This window comes from Pelobates fuscus, chromosome 10, assembly GCF_036172605.1.
Source record: "Pelobates fuscus isolate aPelFus1 chromosome 10, aPelFus1.pri, whole genome shotgun sequence".
Classification (NCBI taxonomy): Eukaryota; Metazoa; Chordata; class Amphibia; order Anura; family Pelobatidae; genus Pelobates; species Pelobates fuscus.
In genome coordinates, this window is record NC_086326.1 from 98,049,682 (window position 1) to 98,072,582 (window position 22,901).

The 22,901-nt window shown below is 43.8% G+C and overlaps 1 protein-coding gene across 2 annotated transcripts in view; it reads right to left on the reverse strand.

Annotated features, from left to right (window-relative positions):
* Positions 1-22,901, reverse strand: part of SAMD8 (sterile alpha motif domain containing 8) — a 61,635-nt gene that overhangs the window by 20,760 nt on the left and 17,974 nt on the right. The window contains exons 2-3 of one of the 2 annotated variants that reach the window (XM_063435359.1): positions 17,638-17,820; positions 3,849-4,435 (exon numbers count right to left, since the gene is read on the reverse strand). In XM_063435359.1, coding sequence (XP_063291429.1) covers positions 3,849-4,435; positions 17,638-17,649 — 599 coding nt within the window. In that variant the 5' untranslated portion in view covers positions 17,650-17,820. The remainder of the gene's footprint in view (positions 1-3,848; positions 4,436-17,637; positions 17,821-22,901) is intronic. The other variant, XM_063435360.1, reaches the window with a different exon arrangement.

Below are 22,901 nucleotides of genomic sequence, written 5' to 3' on the forward strand. Positions count from 1 at the left end.
TGTGTTGTGGATGCAGTGTGTGTGTGTAGTGGATGCAGTGTGTGTGTGTAGTGTGTGGGTAGTGTGCGTAAAGTGAATGCAGTGTGTGTGTAAAGTGAATGCTGTATATACTAAATGCAAAGTGTGTGTGTTTGTGTAGTGTGTGTATATAAGGAATGCAGAGTGTGTGTATTTGTGTAGTGTGTGTATAGTGAATGTAGTGTGTTTATATAATGCAGAGTGTGTGTGTTTGTATAGTGTATGTATATAATGCAGAGTGTGTGTGTGTAGTGTGCATTATATAAACACACTACACAAACACACACTGAATTATATAAACACACTGTGTATATAATGCAGTGTTTATATAATGTAGTGTGTTTGTATAGTTTGTATAATGCAGTGTGTTTGTATAGTGTGTGTATAATGCAGTGTGTTTGTATAGTGTGTGTGTATATATAATGCAGTGTGTGTTTGTATAGTGTGTGTGTATATAATGTTGTGTGTGTTTGTATAGTGTGTGTGTTTGTATATAATGCAGTGTGTGTGTGTATAATGCAGTGTGTGTTTGTATAGTGAGTGTGTATATAATGCTGTGTGTCTGTATAGTGTGTGTGTCTATACAAACACACTGCATTATACACACACACACACACACACACACTATACAAACACACTGCATTATATACACACACACACTATACAAACACACACTGCATTATTATACACACACACACACACTGCATTATATAAACACACTATTCAAACACACTGAATTATATACACAGTGTGTTTGTGTAGTGTATGTGTATAATAATAGAGTGTATGTGTGTGAGGGGGCATTTTTATTAAAAAAAAAAAATTACTTTTTTTTATATTAAATTAATATTTTTTTTATATGTTTAATTATTATTATTTATTTTTTGTTGTCCCCCCTCCCTGTTTGTTGCCTTGCCAGTGAGGGGGGTCCAGTCAGTGACATTGGCTTAGCTGTGGGGGGCAGCAAGCGTTTACTCACCTCCCAGCAGCTCCTCCAGCTCCCCAGTGTAAATCTCGCGAGACCCGCGGCCGTCAGAGCTGGCCGCGGGTCTCGCGAGATTTACACTGGGGAGCTGGAGGAGCTGCTGGGAGGTGAGTAAACGCTTGCTGCCCGCCCCCCCCAGGACCGCCGGGCTTGTAATGAGCCTGGCTATCCTGGGAGGTATTATCGGCAATATCGGTGTCCCTATTAGCCGATACCGATATTGCCGAAAATACCGAATATCGGCCGATTATATCGGTAAAACCGATAATCGGTTGATCCCTATTTTATATTGCAGAACTAAGTAGGACAGGGACGCAGCATTCAGACTACTTCAATGAGCTGAAGTCGTCTGGGTGCTAACAGTGTCCCTTTAATAAAATCATGACTTTACATCATGTTAATAGTAAAATCTGGGAATTTTAGATCACAATGGTAACAGCACAATAATGAACACATACAAATGAATACTTCTAAAAATGGACTTGACCTATTACTTGTCTTAAACTATGCATTTTTTTATAGAAATCCCTACAATCACAAAAACTCCACCCATGTCAGTGTGAAGCTATGAGAAGCATGTGACTGGACAATGTTCACCACTAAAAAGGAGCTAAACGGGAGCAGATCTTTTAATTTTAACCGATAGTTTCCATTTAATTAAAGGGACACTATAGTCACTAGAATAACTACAGCTTAATGTAGTTATTCTGGTATGTATAGGATGTCCCTGCAGGCTATTTAAAGGACCACTATAGTGCCAGGGAAACATTCGTTTTCCTGGCTCTATAGTGCCCTGAGGGTGCCCCCACCCTCAGGGACCCCCTCCCGCCCGGCTCTGGGGAGAGGAAAGGGTAAAAACTTACCTTTATTCCCGCGCCGGGCGGGGAGCTCTCCTCCTCCTCTCCGCCTCCGATCCTCCCTTTCGGCTGAATGCGCATGCGCGGCAAGAGCTGCGCACGCATTCAGCCGGTCGCATTGGAAAGCATTTACAATGCTTTCCTATGGACGCTTGCGTGCTCTCACTGTGATTTTCACAGTGAGAATCACGCAAGCGCCTCTAGCGGCTGTCAGTAAGACAGCCACTAGAGGATTTAGAGGCTGGCTTAACCCTTATATAAACATAGCAGTTTCTCTGAAACTGCTATGTTTATATAAAAAAGGGTTAAACCTAGCTGGACCTGGCACCCAGACCACTTCATTAAGCTGAAGTGGTCTGGGTGCCTAGAGTGGTCCTTTAATGTAAGCACTGCATTATATATACACATTAAAAATATGTAAATGAAAAATTGGGAAAAAACTTAAGTTCTTAAAACATATCAAATAATTTTTTTTTAAAAATACTCTTACAGTGACAGGATTGAAAGTAAAATATCATTATCCCAACTAAAGCTTAAACAGGACAGTCTAGACTGAATTATCTAGTTACACCCCTTTGGGCTTTCAAGCAGAGAACAGCTCCTGTTACTTCCTGGTTCAGTTAGCTCAGCGGAGCTAAATTCAAGAGGCAGCAATTGCCCAGAGCACCTGTATTGGGAAATCTGTGATTGGACAGACACAGAAAGTCTGGGTGGTTTGTAAGGGGAGGGTTTGCAAGGGCAGCAGACAAGTGATATACAGGTTTCGCAAGCTATTTTTAGATATACCCCAATGAAAAAAAAAGTTTTCGTTTGCGGTGTTTCTACTAAACAGTGATCTTTATTTATTTTGTATTTGGGCAGTGGAGGGTCCCTTTAAGTAATAATGTACAATATCCTGCAATATTCTATTATCTACATACACATACAAAGACGCAAACACACAGTGTTTGATGAACTACACCAGGACTATATACAAACCAAACCTGGTATACAATTATCATAATCCTGTAATAGTCTAAACAATTGGTCATAGGAGATGATAGATGTAGTCAAGCAATATTTGAATCATACCAACGCTACACAAGTTAGAAAGCATCTAAAATATATATATATATATATATATATATATATATATATATATATATATATATATATATATATATATATATATATATATATATGTGATACCATCACTAATTTCATCTTCCTGAAAGATCGAGTGCAACAGTGCAGTTCTGCTGATGTGTGCACAGCCCTTCAATAGCACAAATCTTTGTGTATTAATTTCCCATCATGCATCAGCTTCTGGTAGCAAAACAATCACTGTAGCCTTAATAAAATAGGGCAAAGAGCCATATAAATTTCTGTACTAAACAAAATATAACTCCAGTTCACAAACGTCTGGGAAGAGGTTTGGTGGAGCAAGTGACTTATCCATTACTTATACCGAAACATAATCTGGTAACTGGACACAAGTAAACGACTGGAATAATGTAGCATTATCAGGAAACAATAGCTATATTTTACATGTTACAAAAGAATGCTTATTATTAAGAAAAGGGGGGGGGGGGAGACACAGAAAAAAAAAACAATGATGATGGTATACACCTGTTACAGTACATGTACATGATGCTCAGTATTCATATACTAGATATGGTAATCTGATTCAACATCAGGTCGTAGGCATCTCTACTTCAAGCTCATGATTTACGTAAAAAACAGTACCTATGAGTATGTAGAATTCATATGCTACAGGAAAAGGGAAGTCAAATGATGAAGACAGTGCTCCTTTGGTATGCATTTTTTATAGTTCCTCCTTCAACATGTGGATTCTACAGGACATCCATTTCCATGCATTGACAAGAGTATATAAAACTGTATATGTTAGATTAGTTTATCATGCTTGTGTTACATAAAATGATGACGGTAATATAAATCAAAGACATTAACAATAAAAATACCAGTTATTTTTTAGAATGGTCACTCACCTGTCTAGGAAAATGTCTGGAAGAGGTGGATAAGTTTGCATGTCAGGGACACGTTCATGAACAATAACCATGACAAAGGAGGTAAACCCAAACACTATAAAGACATAGACACAGCTGATGGCAGTTTTCCAGTACTCCGGGTCCATTCTTTTCAGTGGGTGCTTCTGCTTCCCGTTAGAGTACTGATGCTGATCCATGCTAGAGTCTGTTGCATGCCCATCGTAGTCCCGAGACAACTCACCATTGCACATCCAGTCCGTGCGAGATTGGGAGCTTATGGCGACTGTTCCTGTGGATAATTCGCTATTCAGTCCTAACTCCTCCAGAACGCTGGCATGCTGTTTCTGCAGCTTACGGATAGATAACATAAGACGCTTGATGTCTCCCAGAACCTTGATCTCCAATGGTGGAGACCGCAAGTCGTATTCTGTCAGAGCCAATAAAGCTGTGCCATCTAAACGATGTTTAACGCACAGGATATCCACATAGTCACAGAATCCTTCCTCTCTAAGCCATTTAGCCACATGTTTTGTAGTCCAACGTCTTATACACAGCTGGGTGTTACTTGCCATTGTTTTAGGCGTTACCTGTGTCAAAAGATATGTATAATTCAGTTTATTTATATTAAACCAGTCCCCATACAGGTTAAGCAAGATTCCTATTTTTAGAAAATGTAAAGTCCAAATTAACATATCAATTCATTTTTGCAGAGTTCTCTCAGAATCAAAGAGTAAAGATATAAAATTTTAAAGACATGTTCAAATGTTCAACCATGATATGAGAGAGAGAGAGAGAGAGAGAGAGAATAAATATATATATATATATATATATATATATATATTTATTTATTTATTTATTTATTTCCAGGCCATATCAATGGCAGCACTTAGGAGAGGAAAGCTCTCCCGCGTAGGAAAGCCTTAGAATCAAAGCTTTCACCAATAGGAAAGCTTTCATTCTTTGATTGGACCAATGCAGAGGAAGCCATGCCTCTTCTGTGAAGTCGTAGGAGGCGGGTAAATAAACAGTGAGCCTTAGCACTGGAAAAATGTATTGTGTGAAACCTTAAAGGACGAGTATAGGCACGCAGACCACTTCAGCTTAATGAAGTGGTCTGGGTACCAGGTCCCTCTAGTTTTAACCCTGAAGCAGAAAACATAGCAGTTTCAGAGAAACTGAGGGTTAATCCAGCCTCTAGTGGCTGTCTCACTGACAGTCGCTAGAGGCGCTTGTACGATTCTCACTGTGAAAATCACACACATTGAGTAATGCTTTCCCATGGGCGGTTTGAATGCGCGCGCGGCTCTTGCCGTGCACTCTGATCTGACGTCAGCAGGGGGTGGAGAGTTCCCCAGCACAGAGGGAGCCCAGTGCTGGAGAAAGGCAAGGGACTGAAGGGGTTTTAACCCCTTCAGCCCAGCGGGAGGGGGGCCCTGAGGGTGGGGAGGACCTAATGACCCTATAGTGCCAGGAAAACAAGTTTGTTTTCCTTGACCTATAGTGCTCCTTTAATACAAGTAGGGACAGGGGCACTATTGCATTAGGAATAAAGGTTTGCATTCCTAACGCTATAATGTTCCACTAAGGAGTCTGGCCTGTTTTCACAACTCCCCCAAATAAAATCACCAAATCACCATTAAATGACTTGGAAGTAAAAGAGACAGAAAAAGGCTGTTGCAAATCCAGTAACAGAGGTATCAGTAGTTTTACACAGGGAAACACTAATCTTATAGTTCAAAGTATTCAAGGTTACACCTTGCCACATGAGCAAAATGTGATTTATTTAGATTACCGTATGTGCTTAATCAGCAAGCAAAAAGATAAATAGTTGCTGATTTCATTTTCTTTTCAAACTGACAAAATCCATTTGTAAAAAACACAACTACCATAACAAGTTAAATCACATATCCCAAAACACACCTAAGCATCCCACTAAGCAAGAGAGAAGGTACAATGTTCTTTGAACTTTGATGATGCCCTGTGCCCAATATATTCAAAGATCAACACAACCCTGTTTAACAATAAAATATAAATAAATAACACAACACAGAAAAACATAGACACAAAAGCAAGTGTTGTGATAGAAACATAGAATGTGACGGCAGATAAGAACCACTTGGTTCCAGTCTGCCCAATTTTCTAAATACTTTCATTAGTCCTTGGCCTTTTCTTATAGTTAGGATAGCCTTATGCCTATCCCACGCATGTTTAAACTCCTTCAATGTGTTAACCTCTACCACTTCAACTGGAAGGCTATTCCATGCGTCCACTACCATCTCAGTAAAATAATACTTCCTGATATTTTTAAACCTTTGCCCCTCTAATTTAAGACTATGTCCTCTTATTGTGGTAGTTTTTCTTCTTTTAAATTTAGTCTCCTCCTTTACTGTGTTAATTCCCTTTATGTATTTAATGTCCTACGTGGATCTTGGTCAGCTATGTTTTTCAGATACTCTATTCACAGTCTTCCTTATTCTAGAGAAATCAGCTGTGTGCAAATGCACAAGATATCTCATTCACTTGAATGAGAGAAGGCAAACGCAAGAGATTGAACAGCTTTTATTTAGTTGCTTAACCCCTTAAGGACACATGACGTGTGTGACATGTCATGATTCCCTTTTATTCCAGAAGTTTGGTCCTTAAGGGGTTAAAGGGATTTTCAAGTGCCAGGAAAACAAACCCGTTTTTCTGGCACTGCAGAATCCTGTAGTGCCCCTCTCCCTCCCACCCCCCATCCCATGTTGCTGAAGAAGGTTAAAACCCCTTCAGTGACATATGAATCCAGCGCCGATGTCAGCCGGTGGGGGAGACCTAGTGCGCGGCAAAGGCTGTGAGCCTGCATTGGACCTCCCCATAGTAAAGCATTATGTTTTCCTATGGGGATTCCAGCGACGCTGGAGGTCCTCATGCATATCAGACCGTCACTAGAAGGACTTCCGGATTCTTAAAATACGAAAAGTGTTTTAAACAACGTTGGATGTCCTCGTGCTATGCATGAGGACCTCCAGCGTCGCTGGAATCCCCATAGGAAAACATAATGCTTTACTATGGGGAGGTCTAATGCGGGCACAGAGCCTTTAAATAAATCTTGTTTTATTTCAAGTGAATAAGCTGATTTGTACATGTGAGACTATGAGCAATCAGTGAGTATGTGCCTGTGTGATTTCACAGAAAGCAAGTGGGAGAGCATGGATTGGCTGAGAAAACTCATTCTCCTTCAATGATGTCCGCTCAAAGCACAAGCCTGAATCATGGTCTTTCTGTAAAAAGGGAGTATTAATTTTATCTGATCAAAGCAAAATAATTCATCTTAGAGTGGACATTTAATGTCCAACATAAAGTCATGATACAGGCAGAAACACACTGACTTTTCTTTTTTTTTTTATATTAGTAATCCGAGCAGCAGTAATATATTAGTACAGTGAGTTATACGTGCGTTAAACGGTTTACGTTTTACAGCTCTAGTAACAGGCTGTTTTAACTGGCTTCCTCTCTCACTGAAGTGGGAAAGCGGCATTCTTTAGCGGCATTAAGAGAAAGGTTTGAGAAAAAAAAACTTTAAAAAAACCAAAAAAACTTAACAATATGATTTCATTAAAGGGAACCGTTTCAGATGAAGTAAATCACAAGGATTACCAAAATTAACTCACATTAAGTTTCAAACAGGTGCCACATAGATGTTTGATACTAACATTAGACCGTTAAATAATAATGCATGTTACAGTTTAGTGTTTGATCGTTAATCACACAGTTACGCCAGTAGTATATTGCCTAGGCTGAGTATTTGCTTCGTAGCGCTTAGCCATAATTTGCAGCGTTTTAAGGGAGAGATTTATTCCCGTTGACGTTATTGCGGTAAATGTATATTTTTTTGTTTAATTTCGTTTTTATTGGTTTTCAAGTTGAGTCATCAATGCAAGGGGTACAGAAGGAATAAGGGTACGAAAATTGGTTGAACATAGTGGGGTTCACAGAATTTATACATAATCAAAAAAACATTCTAGCATGAGAGGTTGCAGAGGCGGCAAATGTATTGAGATAACATGCAGTATCTTTCACACTGACTTTTCTATCCATACAAGTATGTAGTATGTAGCCTCCAGTTACAAATCTTTAATAGCCTTTATCAATTATTGAAATCAAAGAATTACTTGAGGGCGTGGCCTGGACGAGCATGGTGCAGGGCGCACGGTGAACAAGCTCCGCACCCCCGGCCGATTAAACAGCTAAATCCAGCGATTACCCGGGTGGCAATGGTCCGGAATAGGAAGCATCTGGCTCCGGAGTCAGCCACAGACGGCTCCCCACGGAGACAAACGGGACCGATGGACGACTTTGTCGCCACGCCGTCGGACCTCAGAGGGCCTCCCCAGGCAGACAAAATGGCGCCTGCATCCCTGAGCTCGGTGAACACAGGGGAATCCGTAACGGAAGGCACACAGGCGAGTGACTTAGCCCAAATCAGAATGGAACTTACCCAAATATCAACAAGGATGCTCTCTAAGGCTGACACGGGTACCCTGGTGCAGGAGCTACGGGCGGCACTGCGTGAAGAACTTGCAGGCCTCCGCTCAGACCTGACCGCATTAGAGCAGAGAGTGGACGAAGTGGAGGCGGCAGCACAGGGATGCGAGGAAAAACACAGGGCAACGGAGGTAGTGGTTACCAGACAAGGTAACATGCTCCTCGCCCTACGAAGACAGGTGGAAGACTTGGAAAATCGGAGCAGGTGTAACAATATTCGTGTTCGCGGCCTGATGGAGGCAGGCACAGAACCGCTCCAGACCACGCTAACTGACCTGTTCAAACAGCTCCTAGGTGCAGAGGCCCCTGAAACGATCCATATCGACCGCGCACACAGAGCCCTAGGGCCGGCGAGGCAAGACGGAAGCCCTAGAGATGTGATTTGCTGCGTTTCCATGTATGGGCTAAGAGACCGGATAATGGCTGCTGCGAGACAGTTACCCTCCATCAGGTTCCGTGACACAGAGATCTCGCTGTACCAAGATTTATCCAGCCTCACCCTGGATGCCAGAAGGGCCTTGTGCCCTGGGACTGGCGCACTCCGAGACAGAAGGATCCCATACCGCTGGGGCTTCCCCTTCAGTCTTCAAGCGAAGCATGGCAACACTTGGCTAACCGCCCACTGGCCGGAAGATATCCCGAGACTCCAGAGGATGCTGGGCTTGCCGCAGACCAGACTGAGAAACTGGATCCTGGATGAAGCCATTACCATGAGAAGTGACCCGCTGGCCTCCACGCACCCGCCTACCACTGCATCCAGTGGGAATATCCCTACACGCAGGAGGGGGGTCCGGAAGGCCCCAAAGATTAACTTGGTTGGAGCCCAGACGGTGGTCGCGGGGGGACTGGTGAGTTACATACACAACTGTGGTCACAAAGGCCCATCGAGGGGTGGCTGAGTGAGGGGTCTGTTGCTCCGTCATGACTCCCCCCCCCCTTCTTTTACTATGACAGGGACGACCGGGCTACGCTGAACCACAGCGGGATGATTTAACGAACCACAGACAGGGAATTGATAGGTGACCACGAGATCACTGACCAGTACACAGGGCAGGAGTATAGAGACAGTATCCCGAAACCTCCTCCTCCCCCCCCCCCCCCCCCCCGAGACGTCAAGGGAACCCGACTGACCCCCAGCACCAGACACAGCGGACAATGAGCGAGGGTACACAACGGCCATAGCAGGCTTAGCGCGAGAGGGGACACACAGACGAAAGGGCGGCCCACCCCCCCGCCCTCACATGTTCCTGTGGGGGTGCCCCTCATGGATCTTGGGACTCCCTGGGCGGGAGCGGGTCCCTGGCAATGACCACAGACAAGCACGCAACCCCGTAGCGACTAACTGCAGACAACCTACCGAGAACCTTATGCCTCCTGTAAAGCCTTGGCATTATCGGCCAGGGGGGTGGGATGTTGATAACATAGAACACTAGACACCTATACTGACCCAAAAAACTAAACGGGACTTTGCACATTGTTACAGGTGCCTCATCACAAACACATTGCTATACTCACACTGGCGATACGCGCCATATCACTCGGTACACACAACGGTTGCGCGTTGCGCTACCGCTCCCCGGACCGGGTACCCCTAGACGGGCACCTCACTAGCTCTGGTGGGGGGGCTGTGGACTACCCTGATAGGGTGTCCACACGACGCCCCCACCACAGGTGTCGAAATCACCGCAAGCCCACATAGGGCTTGACACATTACTCTTTCCTCAGCGGCGGTGTGGCTAGGGGACCCGCCGACGGGTGCTCGAACCCGAAACCACCCGCTCATTGGAGCAACCCTAAGAATCTGGCACACAGCCAGGACTAAGCTAACATTATCTACCAACCCTGGCCCTCTGACCCCGATCACGCATAACCCAGACCTAGCCGGGGGTCTTACACCCCGAGATATCAAGGCCTTTGGAGACTCGGATTGGACACACATGCACCAGTGGTGTACAGAACACTCGCTGAAGCAACTACAAGACCTGCTGCCTGACAAGACACCGACGGGCTTGGAGAGATTCAGATACTTCCAGGTCAAAACCTTCTACCAATCCCAACGTGGAAGACATTTATTCCATAGACCCCTGACAGAATTCGAAAAACTCTGCACGAAACGCACACACATGATCAAAGGTATCTCGACCCTCTACGCAATGCTCCTGACCTTAACTCCACCTGAACCCCTGAAGCACATAGCGCGCTGGGAAGAGGCCACGGGAGTCACGCTGTCGGCCTCCCAATGGACGAAAATCCATATGCTAACACACCAAAGCTCTATGTGCACCAAACAACAGGAACTAAATTATAAACTGCTGACCAACTGGTACAGGACGCCGGAAAGAATACACAGAATGATCCCGGATGCCCCAGCGACCTGCTGGCGGTGCGAAGGTGAAGTGGGAACAGACCTCCATATATGGTGGTCATGTAGCGAAATAGCCCCGTACTGGCAGCAAATCCACACCCAGATCAAGGAAATCCTAGACACGGACCTCCCGTTCCAGCCCCTACAGATGCTTCTCCACCACACCCCGATGCCCCTCTCGAAATACAAAAAAAATCACTCACCGCCACTTCGATGGCGGACTACCCGAGTGCCCAACCTCCAACACTGGCTAGACAAGGTTGAGGAGATCCGCGGAATAGAACAACTCACAGCCTCACTCCGTGGAACAGCAGAACGCTACCTACAGACCTGGACCCCATGGCTCACGTTTATCTCAGGAGACCAGTCTGAACCATTAAGACACACGGCCAGGACCGGACGTGAAACGCAGACTGAGGCGGGGCTGGCGATTGCGGAGACGGGCCTCTAGACCACGGGCGGCGGGCCGGACTCTGGGGGGATGCCAGAACAAGTCAAACACAGCCCTGGTCAATCAGCATTTTCTCATAAAGATGCATGAATCAAAGTTCAGTGTCTCCACGCAGAGGGTAGAGACACCGAATGTCAGTGCTGTACACTGTGCAGCACTGCCCCAGGAAGAACCTCTAGTAGACATCTGATTGTGGCCAGTGGAGGTATCCCTAGGCTGTAATGTAAACACTGCCTTTTCTATGAAAACATTTGTGTTTACTGCAAAAAGCCTGAAGGGAATGATTCTACTCACCAGAACAGATACCATAAGCTGAATTTGTTCTGGTGACTAGTGTCCCTTTAACATATAACGCACAGCTTTGGCTAAAATGTAACAATACTTCTCACTGTATTTTGGAATATTACATTTGAATTCCATTCATGTGAATAAGCCTGAGATCACTTACCCCCAATGCTCTGTGTGTATATGATTTTTGTTTTATGCAAACATACTTAACAATGACTTAAGGTCAAACTAGCACAGAGTAAAACAGTATCATTCAAAGCTGCTGAACGGTTATTGTGAAATTCTCTTTGGAAGAATGTTTATAAACTTTGGCCTTGATAATTGTGTCAAACTGAAAACTTGTACTGCTTATGCACAGTCAGATAAATGGTCATTAACAATGTAATCGCTAGGCAGTCATTATAGATCAATCTATATGGAGCAAGAGTCAAACTCTGAGGCAACTGAACTGCATGCATCAGGATGTGTATTAGTTTTGGATTAGAAGATCAGCTTGATTCCAGCTACACTTGGCAAGTCATAGTTGGTAAACACGCCTTTCAACTTTACTTTAACGCTATACAAAATAGTCGCCTTACAACAAAGCAAACACTGGCAAATGAGAGCTGCCTCACACATTTAATAAAGTCCCTAACACAATGATTTTCCAAATGACAGATTCAGGTACCCGACACATTATGTCTAAATACCCTGAAATGAGCGGACTCCTAAATAATGACCCTTCAATATTACTTGGGGCTTTTGTAGTGACAGTCAAATATTTTAAGATATTAATAGTTACAAGTTAATCTGGTATAAAAGAGTACATTTAAAGGAGCACTAATATATACACAAAAGTTTAATTATGTGCATATTTTTACTTGTATCGCCCCTGATGTCAGCAATATATATAACATGGATAAGATGCCATAATTTGTTGTTTACCTGTGCCGTTTCTATCCCCTGACAAAGATTTAACAGAAACATTGATTACCGTGGATATAATGTTTATTTTAATATGTAAAAAAATATTTATTTCAGTATCTGCTTCCTCTAATATGCAGGTACTCATGAAAATGTACATAAACACACACACATCCATCAAGTTCACTGATAGCCCAAAGTCCAAACTCATCCTATCTACACACTCATCCTGTGAACCGAATCAAAAAATAAGACACTCTCTACATGGCTTGTGTTGTCATGCACAATAGAGGAGCAATCATCTTTTTTTTAATGTATTTATTTTTTTATCAAAACTGGTGATTATGCCATTTGAATCAACCTTCTTGGAGACAATTTTTGTTCCCTGATTTATGCTCTTCTTAAAGGAACATTATAGCGTCAGGAACATAAACATGTATTTTGACACTACAGTGGCAAAAACTACTATTTAAGTCCCCGAACCCTTTCTCCTTCAAGCAAAACAAGGTGTTTTTACCACGCTGATTTTGTTGATGATCTCAGCCAGTCCAATGCGTCTCATAGGAAAGCACTGAATCCAAAGCTTCCCAAAGAGCAGCTGCATCATGTGAGTTTTACTTGGTCATTGCAGCAGAAGCCTAGAGTTGTGTTTAACCCATCAAGGTAACAAACATTTTACTATTAAAGCGGCACTGTCATGCCGAATCCCGTTTTTTTTTTACCCCCCCTCCCACCTCCACTACATCCAATTGACCCCCTAGTCACCCCCAAATGCCCCTAAGCCCCCCACATTACCTATTTTTTATTCTTTATTCTCTGCCCCAATCTTTATTCAGGGCGCCGCCATCTTTGTGTGGGAAGGTGAAGTCCCTGAGGGACACGTCATCTGCCCACACTAGATAGACTGTGAGATTCCCGCACATGCCCAGTGATACACCTGGACATGCGAACGGGAATTTCACCTATTCATTCATTCATTCATTCATTCATTCATTCGACAGACAAATGAATGAATAGAAAAAAATCAAACGAACAAACAAACACCGAATATCAGTGTTCGTTTGTTTGTTCGGTTTATTACAAGGAGGGAGCTAACGGCGTGCAGCTCCCTCCTTGTAATATGTAAAGATAGAAGCGGCAGGGAGCAGTGCTCCCCAACACTTCATAAGCCCCACAGGTCCCCCCCCCCCCACTCTATGGGGGTCATATTGATTAAAATCTCCCGAATGCCCCTACTCGCTATACCTCGAGTAGGGGTATGTCCACTAAACAGTGAGCAGCCTGTGGCTGCTCACTGTAAAAAAAAAATGGTAATAAGGGGGGGAGGTGGACTTATAAAGCCTTGCCCCGCCCTGCAATTAGGCTAAGAACACTCTGATTGGTGGGTTTAAGCCAATCAGAGTGCTCTGTGTCATTTTACACAGCGTGGGAAAATTCCAAAGAACTTTCCCACGCTTGTAAAATGACACAGAGCACTGTGATTGGATGGCTTGAAATCCATCCAATCACAGTGCTCTGTGTCATTTTACAAGCGTGGGAAAGTTCTTTGGAATTTCCCCACGCTGTGTAAAATGACACAGAGCACTGTGATTGGATGGATTTCAAGCCATCCAATCACAGTGCTCTGTGTCATTTTACAAGCGTGGGAAAGTTATTTGGAATTTTCCCACGCTGTGTAAAATGACACAGAGCACTGTGATTGGATGGATTTCAAGCCATCCAATGACAGTGCTCTGTGTCATTTTACAAGCGTGGGAAAGTTATTTGGTAAAATAACTTTAAAATAAACGCTGTGTAAAATTACAAAGAGCACTCTGATTGGCTTAAACCCACCAATCAGAGTGTTCTTAGCCTAATTGCAGGGCGGGGCAAGGCTTTATAAGCCTTCCCCCGCCCTGCGGAGCTCAGTCTGCGCAGAGCCCTCCATGGGTGAAGATGGATTATTTTTTTTGCGCTCTGGTTTTTTATTTTATTTTTAGTTCGACGGGTATGATGGATTTTTATTTGGCCTTCTTGGTGGCTGAAGAAAGAAGATTTTAGAAAAAAGAAGACGTCAAATGGTAAGTTTAATTTTTTTTTATTTTTTTTTACAGGTTAGTTATTTTATTCCCCCCTCACTATTTTTAGGGTGAGGGGAGTAGGTAGGGGATAGTTTGTTTGGGGGGGGGGGGTGACTAGGGGCTTGGGACCCCTAGTCACCTTGATTGGGGGGGGTGTTTCATTTAGGGCCCCCACCCACCGCTCAGGGGTCGGGGCCGGGGGGAGGACAGTAGGTACCCCCCCTTATTGTTTTATTAGGGCCCCCACCCACCGCTCAGGGGTGGGGGCTGGGGGGGGGGACAGTAGGTCCCCCCCATCTTTATTTAGGGCCCCCACCCACCGCTCAGGGGTGGGGGCCAGGGGGGAGGACAGTAGGTCCCCCCCCCTTATTGTTTTATTAGGGGCCCCACCCACCGTGCAGGCGTGGGGGCCAGGACAGTAGGTCCCCCCCCTTATTGTTTTATTAGGGCCCCACCCACCGCGCAGGGGTGGGGGCCGGGGGGAGGACAGTAGGTACCCCCCCTTATTGTTTTATTAGGGCCCCCACCCACCGCTCAGGGGTGGGGGCTGGGGGGGAGGACAGTAGGTTCCCCCCATATCTTTATTTAGGGCCCCCACCCACCGCTCAGGGGTGGGGGCCAGGGGGGAGGACAGTAGGTCCCCCCCCCTTATTGTTTTATTAGGGGCCCCACCCACCGTGCAGGGGTGGGGGCCAGGACAGTAGGTCCCCCCCCTTATTGTTTTATTAGGGCCCCACCCACCGCGCAGGGGTGGGGGTGAGGGGGGAGGACAGTAGGTCCCCCCCCCTTATTGTTTTATTAGGGCCCCCACCCACCGTGCAGGGGTGGGGGCCAGGGGGGGAGGACAGTATGTCCCCCCCATCTTTATTTAGGGCCCCCACCCAGGACACTAGCCGCGCAGAGGGGGGGGGGGGTATTATTAGGTTTTTAGTTTTTTACAGTAAGCAGCTATAGGCTGCTCACTGCTTACTACACATGCCCCTACTCGCGATATAGCGAGTAGGGGCATATTATTTACTAATACTAAGTAATCTTTAATTAGTGGTAGTAAATTTGGCTGAAAGACCAATTTAGGTCTTTCAGCCTTTTAGTAGATAACTCCCTAATTCCCACGGTATCAGGGAGCTATCTACTAAGCGGCTGCAAGATGCAGCCACAGCAATGAATAGGATCGGAGTTTCATTCATTAGAATGAAATTCCGATACGAACAAAGTACCGAATTGCATCCTAACACCAATGGAGAAACTCTTCTCATTCTGTTAAGATGCAATTCGGCAGTTTTGCCGGCGTTCTGTCTAAGTGACAGGACAATCGGCAATACTGACAGGAAGCATTGTGGGAACAGGGAGGAAAGCTAGGGATCATGGGAAAATTGCTCTGACCAGCGGAAATGAAGCACACTTTGCTCCTCCGCTGGTCAGAGCTGGTCAAGCGGAGGAATCCTCCATAAGGCAAAGAGTCCCTACTTTGTCTTATGATTTTAAAGAATACTAAAGAAGACAGGAAGAAAAGAATAACAGATCCCGAGAGAGGGGGAGAAGAGGAAGAGATTGAAGAAAGGTAAGTTCGGCATGACAATGCCGCTTTAAGGGCTAAATATACAGGATGATTGCACCCACACACCACTTTAGATGAAGCAGTCTGGGTGACTTTAGTGGTACTTTAATAATACCTGATCCATATACTGAAACCTCAAATACTCTTATTTCCCCTCTTATTTCCCACTTAAAGAAACATTGAGGAGTTTATTGCACTGTATGGCATCATCATGGTTAAGCTATTATTGGTATATAAACAAACAGGTGGATTCATACAGTGGCATATTTTCACACATGTATACACTATATGGCCAAAAGCATGAAGAAACCCTACTAGTTGAGGTTATATCAGGAATTTTAGACTCATCTGTTGCCAACAGGTGTATTCAATCTAGCAGGAAGCCAAACAAGTTCCATAGACAAACATTGGCAGTTTCTGGATGCTACAGGTCAGCCCTGGTAAACTGTAAGTGTTATGACTGTAAAGTGGAAGCATCTATGACCAACATCAGTAGAGCCACAAAGGGGTAGTCCACACATACTCAGAATAAGGCACCGAGTGTTGAAGTGCTTAAACAGAAAACACAATTCTTGCATCTCTCACTGACTACAGGATTCCAAACTGCATCTGAAAGCAACATCAGCAAAGCAACAGTGTGCCAGGAGCTTTGGGAAATGGTTTTCCATGGCTCAGCAACTATGCACAAGCTTCACATTAACATGTGTAATGCCATCTAACGTCCTCAAAATCCCCATAGAAAAGGATTGATTCATGTTTTGTTATGCACTAATGCGCACACAGCACTTGCCGCCCATGCGCATTAGATTCCCCATCGTGTAGTGAGGGCAGTACTGGTACATACATGTCTGTCAAAGGCTAGTGGGAGTTACAATCCAGAGCAGTACTTTTACAGCTGCTGCCAGTGACTAACTCCCACTCATCTCAGGCAGCCCTAGGACACGCATGTCGCAATTCTGTCATTACGGTAATGCCCTTTCTTTAAAAGTAACTTACAAATTAACCCCTACATTACCAAAACAGAGAGCATTAACACCAGCAAAAAATTGTATTAGTTGAAAACAATGCCATTTCAGGGTTCTGAAGACATTTGCAAACCACTCGACCTTCAGCTGCCTAATTTATTACGAGGTCACTAGAACAACTTGATGGCATTATTTTCCCCATAGTATATAGTTCAGCATCCAATTATTTGAGTATCACATTTAATATATACTTTTTTGAGATCACAAAACTGATTAAACTTTATAAACAGACACGCACATCAATAACACAGCAGTTGTGTGAAATTACTTAGAGTTAGAAATCCCTTTCTCTGTGCCAAATGTATTCCTTTAGGAGCCAGGTAAGATGATTTTGCAAGAACAGATCTTCAAACAAAACATGATTCAATTTTTTTTTATTTTTTTTTAAACCTGTGTACTTTATATTATGTATCTATAGCCATTGTAACTCATCCTGAGATCAAGGTGGCTGAGCAAAATGACAGCGACAGAGTACATATGCAGTGCCACAGGTTATACATCACTTTGTTAGATGAAGTTAAGTATCTTTAACTACCAGAGATTAAGATATAGATCTACCAAAAACTTTTAAGATAGCTGTCCTAACAATCTAAAGACATGAGTTACACAACTTACCTGGGGGGTCATTTCTGTAGAATTTAGCCCAACAAGCACAGAGATATACGGTGGTGTAAGTCTGGCAATGTGTGTCCACTATCACCATCTAACTACCATGGATCAAGGTTTCAAGACACCTGATGTAAGTATTGAAGAAAACATCCATGTCGGGCGAAGCAGTAATGAAACGCCTGAGCTGCCCTGGAGAAATTTAAAGCCAAAAATAATAATAATAATATTATAATATTATAATAAAGAATGAAACCAAAGGGCTCCTTGGCAAATTTTAAGGCAAGTCTGTTTCGAATGCTATCAGTTCTCTGCTCTGATAATGTTAAAGAGAAATACAGTCCACATACACTGTGATCTGAAGGCGGAACTCTGGCGTAAGCAGCCCAGTAACTGCTGGGAGTGTTCACACAAAGTCATGTATTTGCATACCGATGATATATGTGCAGGGCCCTCTGGTAAGTTTTCATTGATGTCAGGGTGTTGTGATGTATGAATCACAGAAGTTCTCTAGCCCAGGAACTGGGAGTCTTGAGCAATTACTGTTGCAATGCCTATTGCTACTAAGAGACAGCTGACATGTAACTTGTGCTTGAACAGTAGACAAGCTGTTCCACTTGAACCACAAAGCATGGATATACGGATACACTTTTGAACTGCAAGCAAGTATGAAACAAAATCATATGGACTTTGTTTTGTATTTATTAACTAACCTCAACGGTTTGGTAATGCTCATGCTATTCAGCAAATGAATAAATCTCTTCTTTGACATTAAAGGACCACTATAGGCACCCAGACCACTTCAGCTCAATGAGACATTACAGTGCTAATGTTTACATATGGGTTAATCCAGTCTCTAGTGGCTGTCTCACTGTGATTTTCACAGTGAGAAGACGCCATCGTCCATAGGAAAGCATTGAGAATGCTTTCCTATGGACTGGCTGAATGTGCGCGAAGACGACCGAAGGAGGGGGAGAGTCCCCAGCGCCGAGGGAGCCCGGTGCTGGAGAAAGGTGAGGGTTTAATCCCCTTCCTCCCCCTTCAGCCTGGCAGGAGTGGGACCATGAGGGTGGGGGCACCCTCAGGGCACTATAGTGCCAGGAAAACGAGTTTGTTTTCCTGGCACTATAGTGGTCCTTTAACCCCTTAAGGACACATGACATGTCTGACATGTCATGATTCCCTTTTATTACAGAAGTTTGGTCCTTAAGGGGTTAATACAAATAGTGATTGAACCAGTGCACTCCTTAAAGGTGACCCTAAGCACTGTAATGTCTCATCTCACTGAAGTTGATATAGTTTCTGCAGTGCCCTGTAATCATCCTTCGGTCTGCATCATTTTGGTATGCAAATGCTAGTTTGGAGTCCCCAGCAGCCCGTCTCATCTGTGCTGTTTTGGCTAATGATTAAAGGGATTCTCCAATGCCAGGAAAACATTAGTTTTCCAGGCACTGTAGGACCCTGTAGTGCCCCTCTCTCTCCCACCCCCCATCCCACGTTGCTGAAGGGGTTAAAACCCCTTCAGTGACCTACCGGAGTCCAGCGCCGATGTCCCTCAGCGCTGGGTCAGGCTCCACTTACTCTCCTCCCCCGCCGACATCAGCCGACGGGGGAGACCTAATGCTTTCCTATTGGGATTTCGGCAACGCTGGAGGTCCTCACATAGAGTGAGGACGTCCAGCGTTGTATAACACACTTTTCGTGTTCTAAGAACACGGAAGTCCCTCTAGTGGCTGTCTGATGGACATCCACTAGAGGAGGACTTAACCCTGCAAGGTTATTATTGCAGTTTATGAAAACTGCAATAATTAAACTTGCAGGGTTAAGGGTAGTGGGAGTTGGCACCCAGACCACTCCAATGGGCAAAAGTGGTCTGGGTGCCTGGAGTATCCCTTAAAGCATTAGCCTGAGTAGCAATGAGTGGCTGTGACTGGCTGAGAGTGTCAGCTGACCGATGTTAGTCTATCACAGTCCCCATTTCTGGTATGTGGTATGGTATAAAACAAAAGCATGAGACCACCACAAAGGGCAACCCACAGAACAATCATGACACTTACAATAGACAAGTATTTAATTTTCCACAAAATTGTTCCTTAAATATTAAAATACTTGTAAGTAAGTCTCTTGATTTTTTTTTGTGGTTTGGTCCTTTGTGCGGGGTTCATTCCTATGTTTAATACTCTCTTTCTTTGCCATAGTTCCAGTGGTAGGCACTGGCAGATGGCTAGAGACCCTTATTTAGTGTCAAATTGCTCAAAACTGGATGTTGCTGGTACCGAAAGGAGGATCACCAACAGATGTCTACAGGCACTATAACGAATTCTATGAGATTATAATGTTATAGTGCCTACAGTGACCCTTTAATCATTATGCTGAAGTCCTGATAGTTAAACTAAGTTATATGCCAATTGTCCTCTAAAAAGATTCTAAACTAGGTTCTAAGTAGGCGGGCAATAGAGACATGTTTATCATGGCAATGATATTATAAATCTGGTTAAAAAAATACAACAAACTGTTGGCAACAAACCTGCAGTTATCTAGCTATTACTAAAATATAACCCCTATGACATAGGCTTTCAGAGGTCACTGGAGTAAGTTCGATTGATGGAAAGCTGCAGGTTATAAATATTAACAAACATAGCCTAACAAATAACTCAGGGAATTCACTATATGCTTAAAGGAACACTACAGAGTCAATAGCACAAACATGCTAGCCCCACTGCCCCACTTGACTTCCTTTATTTAGTAAAATCTTACTTGTATTCAAGTCTGCAGCTGATGCCCGCTGCCCCACAGTGTGCAGCACTGCTCCAGCAAGCACATCTAAGAATGGCCAGTGTAGGTATCACTAGGCTTTAACCCCTTAAGGACACATGACATGTGTGACATGTCATGATTCCCTTTTATTCCAGAAGTTTGGTCCTTAAGGGGTTAATGTAAACACTGCCTTTTCTCTGAAAAGACAGTGTTTACTGCAAAAAGCCTGAAGGGACGGACTATACTCCCCAGAACAAATACAATAAGCTGTAGTTCTGGTGACTATAGTGTCCCTTTAATTTTAATAAATTAAATCTAAATGGAAAAATGTAGGCCAAAATAGCTGATCTTCAACACAGTTCTAATTACTACTTTGATAACTTAGGCTTGGTTCTGCAATTAGGATTTAATCTGATATAAATTAACTGTTTAAATAATAACCCCAAACTCCTGACGTAAAAACATTTACAGACAGATTATCTGATGCTTCTCCCAAGTGGTCTACATGGCAAAATAGCAGAAGCACTCACCCCACAGTATAACATAGGTTTACAGTGAGTATCACATTCAAGGACATGTTAAGCTAATATTTGAGTGCAAGAACATTTTGCTCTCTAACTCTAGCTACTGAGTAAGCATGGGGTGGTGGCTCCCATCAGGCACGTGTTTGCTTGTAAAAATGCCATTGTCGGGATAAATGTTCACGGATAACATAAACAGTTACATCTTTAAAGAAAAAAACATTTTTAAAAATGAGCACTTCAACATTATAAAATGTATTTGTTTGTGGTTTTGATTACCCAATAGAATGCGCTTATAAGGAAGCATGAGACTAATGTTTTCCGGTGGAAGCTCTCACTTCCATTTAAACATCATTCAAGCTCTCTTAGCATTCAGCCTTGACTGCCAGTGGGGTCTTCCTGAAACAATTCATAAGAGTGCAGATTTCTCTTGAAACTGGCACTTTTATGAATTGTAACAAGGGGGATATGCATTCAACCCATAAATCAACATTTATAAGGTTTTCAATGCAATTACAGTTCAAAGTAGCATTGTCACCCCCCTCCTTGCAAAATATAGACTCTTTATGACGGGGTTTGACAAATTTGCTTGGAATCTGGGAGCCAGCTAGAAAAGTCAGGAGTCAGAGAAATCAATGCCCATTATACAATTCTTAAAGGAACACTATAGTCACCAGAACCACTACAGCTTCAAGGACCACTATAGGCACCCAGACCACTTCAGCTCAATGTGGTCTGGGTGCCAGGTCCATCTAGGTTTCACCCTGCCTGCTGTAAACATAGCAGTTTCAGAGAAAGGACCTCACTCTCACATGGCTGGCGGGGCCGCAGGAGGCAGGATCTGCCGCGGGGGACTCCCTGGGAGTCCCCCCAACTGCGATCGCCGGCGTGGGATCACCCTGCGGCGTTTAGAGCCGCTTAGAATAGGGCGTAATAGTGCGCCCTCCGGTTTTAAGGGTTTAAAGGACCACTATAGTGCCAGGAAAACAAACACACTCGTTTTCCTGGCACTATAGTGCCCTGAGGGTGCCCCCACCCTCAGGGTCCCACTCCCGTAGCGTTGAAGGGGGAGGAAGGGGTTAATCCCTTACCTTTTTTCCAGCGCTGGGCTCCCTCTTCTGACGTCCCTGGCTGAATGGGCATGCGCGGCAAGAGCAGCACGCGCATTCAGCCAGTCTCATAGGAAAGCATTCCCAATGCTTTCCTATGGACGCTGGCGTCTTCTCACTGTGAAGCCCGCCCAATCTCTCAAAATGAGGAAATCCCTACCGTCCACCTGGAATCCTGAAACGTCCACTAGTGGGCGGTAGGGACCAGGTTGACGACCCATGGTTTACACCATAACTGTAGTAAGTATTATTAACATCATCATAAGGTATATAGCGCCAATATTATCAAGGGGGAAATTTAACAAAAGATGAGACAATTACAAAATGTTACAGGCACAACAGGTGGAGGAAATCCCTGATTGAAAAAGCTTACAGTCTAGAACTCTAGGAATCTATGTTACATTGGCATTATAGGCTGTATATCAATATATATTTAAATAACCCATTACATTGCTGTATCTCTGTCTCTCTATCTGCATTTCTATCTACATACACACACAGTATATCTATAAGCTGTTTATCTTTATATAACCTCATATAGTGGCATTAACCCCCTCTATGCATCCATATCTATATATATATATATATTGTAAAGGAACGTTTCGCTCACAAGAGGATAAAAACCATTTAGGCGATAATCCCCTTTCCCATAGACCAGCAGCTACTGCAATCACCAACCTCCCGAAATCCAAACTGCACGTATTCACCAATTCTCGAACAGCAGACACACGAACCCTGGAAGCAGGCGAACAGGAAAAGCAATACGAACAGCTTACACTCCTGGCAATTGGCATACAGTCAAATTCCCCCCAAGAAAGAGACAATACTTCAGCTTCAGCGTTAAACAGCAACAACACTGATTTATTCACACAACAGGCTTATATGG